This window comes from Benincasa hispida, chromosome 11 (assembly GCF_009727055.1).
Source record: "Benincasa hispida cultivar B227 chromosome 11, ASM972705v1, whole genome shotgun sequence".
NCBI classification, from domain to species: Eukaryota; Viridiplantae; Streptophyta; class Magnoliopsida; order Cucurbitales; family Cucurbitaceae; genus Benincasa; species Benincasa hispida.
In genome coordinates, this window is record NC_052359.1 from 18,439,181 (window position 1) to 18,445,493 (window position 6,313).

Sequence of the window (6,313 nt, forward strand, 5' to 3'; positions counted from 1 at the left end):
CTCTCCAATCCCTTTTCCTCCCTCTATTCTGTTGCTATCAAACCTATCATTACTTTACACGTGTAGTATCTGTAATAATATTGATTCCCCTCTATGGGTAAAGCAAAGAATACAAAAATATTCCGGCAATCTATCATTTTCTTCCCTTCTTCTATTCTTCTCTAGTTATTTGCAAATCTCAATCTTAACAATAAGTGAAAATAGATGTATTTGAACTTCTAATCTCTTGATTGAAAATATATTTATTTAACCAATTGATTTATACTCTAGCCCTAGATTGGTACATACATCCATTGCTAAGCATGTAAAATTTTCTAGAAGGGGTATGCTTTGGCATTATTAGCGGAAATTTTTTCATACGCAAAAGTCATTTCTTGATAAAATGATGACAAATCAACTGGTCACCATTGCTGATGGTTGCCGTTCTGACCGACCAACTCCACTCGATGAGCCGCACAATTTCCTTGTTGATGCCCTCATTGTCAAAGAAAAAAAAGCTAGTCAATCATCGTTTTCCTTTAGGGAGTGTCGTGCTAGTCGGTCTACAACGACTCCATTGAACTCGTAACATTTTATTGTAGCACGGTCAGTATTTTATTGAGGGTTATACTCATGGCTGCTCATCGATATGAACTCTTTCTCTGTAATACTCGTGGCTTTTAACTTAGTCTTTCTTCTCTTCAGGTCTGTAGCTATCTCCGATTCCTTAACGACTCAAAACCCATATCTCAGAGATGGCCTTAGTTTGGTCTCTAGAAATGGAATCTTTAAATTGGGTTTCTTCAGTCCTGGACTTCCCGGCAACCGTTACTTGGGAATCTGGTTCAAAAATCGCCGAGGTCCGACCTCTGTTTGGGTTGCGAACAGGAGAAACCCCATTAATGATTCTTCTGGTGTACTGGTGATGAACATTACAACAGGAAATCTTACACTCTACAGCCATAATTCCACTGCCATTGTTTGGTCCGCCAGGTTACTGAGAAAAGTCCCCAATGGGATACTCCAATTATTGGACACTGGAAATCTTGTGCTGAGGAACTGGGAAGATGAAAATCCCCAAAACTATTCCTGGCAAAGCTTTGATTACCCTTCCGACACTCTCTTGCCTGGAATGAAGCTAGGCTGGGACTTGAGAAATAACATAGAAAGAAGATTAGAGGCTTGGAAGAATCTAAATGATCCATCTCCTGGAGACCTCAGTTGGAGGATGGAGCTTCATGAATATCCCGAGACTGTCATGTGGAGAGGTTCCAAAAAGTACGTTAGGCATGGCCCATGGAATGGTGTGAGGCTCAGTAGTAGACCACTAGCCGCAGCGCCAATTTTGAACTTTAACTTTGTTTCAAATGAGGACGAGGTTTATTACCAGTACTCTGTTGTAAATAAGTCTCATTCAGTGATGTTGGTGCTGAACCAATCGAGTTACATGCGAATATTATACTTGTGGTCTGTAGCTGAAAGACGGTGGAGAGTTTACACTTCATTACCAAGAGATTACTGTGACAATTATGCCCTGTGTGGCCCTTATGGATATTGTGATATAAGAGTCACTCCATCTTGTAAATGTCTAGAAGGGTTTAAGCCAAGATCACCTGATAGTTGGAGGACAGGGGAATTTGCGGACGGTTGTGAACGAAACAAACTGATGAACTGTGGTGAGGAAGTTGGGTTTGCACAGGTCAGCCAGTTGAAATTGCCAGACACAAAGCATACTTGGGTCAACAAAAGCATGAATCTTGAAGAGTGCAGGCAAAAATGCTTGAGAAATTGTTCATGTATGGCTTACGCAATGACAAATATCAGTGGCAGTGGCAATGGCTGTGCCTTGTGGATTGGTGATCTAATTGACTTGAAACTGATCCCGGACGCAGGACAGGATTTATATGTCAAAATGCTGGCATCAGAATTAGGTAAAAGCTTATGTTAAATTTCAGTAATGTTCAACAAATAAACATTGATTTGAATGTATACTATATGGTAATTGATTAACCTTTCCTTTGATGGGAAAAGTCAAGCATAGGGAGCCAAACAAAACTGGAAGACTGAATCCTAAGGTGAAGATTGCTTTGTTTGTGATTTCCGGTGTAGGTTTGGTCATCCTCTGCATATGCGTATACATTTTCAAAAAGAGGTCAACCTTCAAAGGTAATCGTAATTATTTCTCAAACCATCATTATGCAACACATTCTGCCATTGAGCCTAAAATACTCTTATTTCAATGGATTGCCTTTGAAGAAACAGTCAAACAAATATGCTAAAATTGAAAATTGAACAAATTTTGAGAAGATAGCTTAAAGACTGAAAATCGAGGTTGCAATTTAAGTTTACTTTTTTCTTGCCCAAATTCTTATTCTTGATAATTGTTTTGTATCATTTGAAATGATCTTTACATGAACTTCCAAAACTTTTCCAGGATAATTTTTTTCCATCACGTTCATTACACTATTCAAATATGAGCTAACAATAGATTGAATTTTTGTTTCCAACAAAGTTTTATTTCGGCTTCAGTAGATTGAATCCATTCTAATTCAGTCAATGTTACTCAATATAGATGTCAACGTTGACTAACCTTCAAATTGCAGATGACCATGAGAAAATAGAAGCTCAAGACCTGGAGCTTCCCTTGTTTGATCTATCCGTGATTAACAGTGCCACAGATAACTTCTCACTTAATAATAAGCTAGGAGAAGGTGGCTTTGGGCCGGTATACAAGGTAGTTATTTTTATGTTAATTGATTTGACCCACACTTTTTATTCTTTTAAAATCAGAAATATAAAGGAAATTTTGAATTTCCAGGGTAAGCTTACAAATGGACAAGATATTGCAGTGAAGAGACTTTCGCAGAGTTCTGGACAAGGAACGAATGAATTTAAGAATGAAGTAAGCCTGATTGCAAAACTGCAACATCGAAACCTTGTAAAGCTTCTTGGTTGCTGCATTCAAGGAGACGAGAAAATGCTAGTTTATGAGTATATGCCTAACAAAAGTTTGGACTTCTTTATATTTGGTAAGAATACTTTGAAACATCCTTCTTTAATTTGTCACGTTAATTGAAATATATTGTGCCTTAGTGTTTACCTTTCACATTTACAAGACTAAGTAAATTTTAAATTGACAGATCAAACACAACGTCGATTATTAAACTGGTCAAAACGGTACTGCATTATTTGTGGAGTTGCTAGAGGACTCATGTATCTTCATCAAGATTCTAGATTGAGGATTATACATAGAGATTTAAAAGCAAGTAATGTTTTACTTGATGTGGATATAAATCCAAAAATCTCTGATTTTGGGCTAGCTAAAACTTGTGGTGGGGATCAAACAGGAGGACGAACATTAAGAGTGGTTGGAACTTAGTAAGGAAACCTCAATATTTTCCTCAAACATCTTGTTTTTATGCTTTGTCAAATTCACGGATTTTAAAATTATTATTTTCAACAGTGGATATATGGCACCAGAATATGCTTTTGATGGACAATTCTCTGTGAAATCTGATGCTTTTAGTTATGGCATTTTGTTGCTGGAGATCATTAGTGGAAAAAGAAGCAGAACTTTCTGCCATTTGAAAGACCAAAACCTAATTGCATATGTAAGTCCCAAGGATTAATTGTTTATTAGCATTCTTCTTTTCAAAATTCTATGATTGGAAAATTTTGTTGTCTTCATTTCTTGTACGATAGGCATGGCGATTGTGGAAAGAAGGAAATATAGAAGAATTGATCGATGATGCGATTCGAGAAACATGCAGCCTTTCAGAGGTATTGAGATGTATCAATATCAGTTTGTTGTGTGTTCAACAACATCCTAATGATCGACCCACAATGTCATCGGTGGTTATGATGTTAGGCTGTGAAATTCCCCTGTTGCAACCAAAACAACCCGGATTTTTCATAGAAAATGAAGCCATTGCAATGAAAAGTGCCTCAAGTAAAGATAAATCAACTTCAACTAATGAATTGACTATTACGCTCCCTGATCCAAGGTAAGAACAATCAAGGTTTTTAGTTTTTAGTTCAAGCCTAAGAACCTTACTTGATCAAATATTAGCTTGAATGATGAACACTAAATGCTAGAGTTTGTTTCTTAGTACGTGGGTGGAAATCCCACACTTGGAAAAGTTTCTTTCCTTGAAATATTATTGGTTATTAGTTTTCTAAAAAGGAGATTATCAAACTGCATAATAATATTAATATATTATTTTCCATCGTTTCTTGTAATATTATATGAAAAATTAATGATGAAAATTCAAATTTGTCTCGAATCATAGATACCCAAGTATTTGAGTTGCCTTTGGGTGACACTATTTTAAGTTCATATTGTCAATTTGTGTTTAAAAAAATGTCAACTAAAAACTAGCAACAATCTAATCAATTTCTTTTTACATACTAATTTAAATTTAAAATTAAAATATGAAGAACTGTACGGTTGTGAATTACAAGTTTCTGATGTCAATTTGTAGTCTAGGAAATTTGTCATGAAAAACGTCGTTCGCAACACTAAAATTAATTCAAAAAGTTCAAACAAACTACAAAATGTTTTTCTAAATATTGCATAGAAAAGGTGATGTCTAGGAAGAGGACGAAAAAAATGGCCATTGAAAAAAAGAAAAAAAAGAGAAAACTTTGAAGATCCCCTCATTGGTGCTCGCTCTATCACCCAATTGTGATTAGTACTCGTCTTTGTCGTGGTTGAGATTTTATTTAGAAAGTCCAAAAATTTGGTGATTCTTAAAGTTTTTGTGTTGGTCTTTGTATCGATGCTGGTTGAGATATATAGATATTAAAGTAGTTGGCAAAAAATGTAATTTGTAAATGAATTGATTCTTTTCTAACTCAAGATAATTTTTTTAAACTTTTTTTTAAAGGTCAAGAGTGTTAATGCAAAATTTGAAAGTTCAAATATATTTTTGAAATGAAGTATTATTTTGTCTATATATTATGATAAAAGTATTTTTTTGAACCTTCTTAAAGTTTACATTATTAAAACGTCTAAAAGTTCAAAGTTATTTTTGAAATAAAGTAATAATAGTTAATGTATTTTTTAATTTTTTTAAAAAAAGTTTAAAAGTATTATTGAAATTTTTAAAATTTAGTTGATTCAAATGTTTAATATAATAGCCTAAACAGAACCATGAATGTAATTTTCTATATTATTATTATTCTTTATAATTGGGTTATAAAGTTATCATATACATTTAGAAGTCTACCCACATGAGTTATAAAATATGGATATAGCCCCCTTCCAATATATAAATAAAAATATACTCTATTTTTAATAATCACTCAATACAAGTATTTCTAGTTCAAACGCCAAATAGAGAAATAATATAAATATTGGTTAGAATATTGCTTTCGTATTTTTTTTTATTCCATTTTAATCTTGTACTTTTAAGTTTTAATGGTTCCAATTCAGTCCTTTAACGTTAATATTTTATGGAAATTGATAAATAATAATAATGTTGATGCATCATATTTATATTTCCAATTATTATTATTTATAGATTTTCTATATTTTTTAAATCTATATTTATAGATTTTTTTCTATAACGGTTCAAATTTTTAAATCTAACCATTAGATTTTTTTCTATAATGGTTCAAATCTATGAATTATCAATTTAAATATAGATAACAAATTCAGTCCTTGAACGTTATATTTCCAATAACGTTAGGTTTTTTATTTTTTTTTTAATCAATTTATAGATTTTCTATAGTTTTTAATTTGATAAATGTTATCATTTTTTACAGATGATTTAAAGAATCAAGCCAAATTTTTAAAAAATAAAAGGTTTTAAAAAGTTGTTTTGTTTTTGGAATTTGGTTAAAAATTCAATCATTATCTTAAAAAATAAAAAGAATGGGAGGAAATATGGTTAATTTTAAAAACTAAAAATAAAAAACGGAATAGTTACCAAAATGGTACTTTAATAATTGATACATTATTTATAGTTCTTAGATTGTTGTGTGGCTGTAGTTTAGTGGTGAGAATTCCACGTTGTGGCCGTGGAGACCTGGGCTCGAATCCCAGCAGCCACATTTTTAAATTTTTTTTGCCCTTAAATGATTTGAATGAGATTGAAAGCTTTGAGTTGAAGTGGTTACAGTTTATGGTAAATATTGATTTCATCATAAAACAAATTATAAACTAGTGCAATAGCCTTTTAAGGAAAAAAAGGTACAAACTACATTCCAGAACAGTAATTCAATTCTCAGTCCCAAGAAATTCACAACATTTTGTTTTTTAGGAAAAATTATTCATTTTTTTTTCTTAAGAAAAAAATTTCATAACCAAATATTTTTTGTGAAATTTTTTAGG

At 32.5% G+C, this 6,313-nt stretch overlaps 1 protein-coding gene and 1 non-coding gene across 3 annotated transcripts; both read left to right on the forward strand.

The window, feature by feature from the left end:
* Positions 1 to 591: 591 nt before the first annotated feature.
* Positions 592 to 4,205, forward strand: LOC120090267 (G-type lectin S-receptor-like serine/threonine-protein kinase At4g27290). Of its 2 annotated transcripts, none has more exons than XM_039047833.1 (7): positions 592 to 1,910; positions 2,011 to 2,145; positions 2,583 to 2,713; positions 2,798 to 3,008; positions 3,120 to 3,357; positions 3,443 to 3,590; positions 3,682 to 4,205. In XM_039047833.1, the coding sequence occupies exons 1-7, from the start codon at positions 629 to 631 to the stop codon at positions 3,985 to 3,987; spliced, it is 2,451 nt and encodes an 816-aa protein (XP_038903761.1). In that variant the 5' UTR covers positions 592 to 628; the 3' UTR covers positions 3,988 to 4,205. The 2 variants fall into 2 exon arrangements, with proteins under 2 accessions (XP_038903761.1, XP_038903762.1); XM_039047834.1 differs by having other exon boundaries at positions 3,506 to 3,590.
* Positions 4,206 to 5,961: 1,756 nt separating this feature from the next.
* TRNAH-GUG lies at positions 5,962 to 6,033 on the forward strand. Its single transcript has one exon. It is a non-coding gene; the product is annotated as a tRNA-His (tRNA).
* The last annotated feature ends 280 nt before the right edge of the window (positions 6,034 to 6,313 follow it).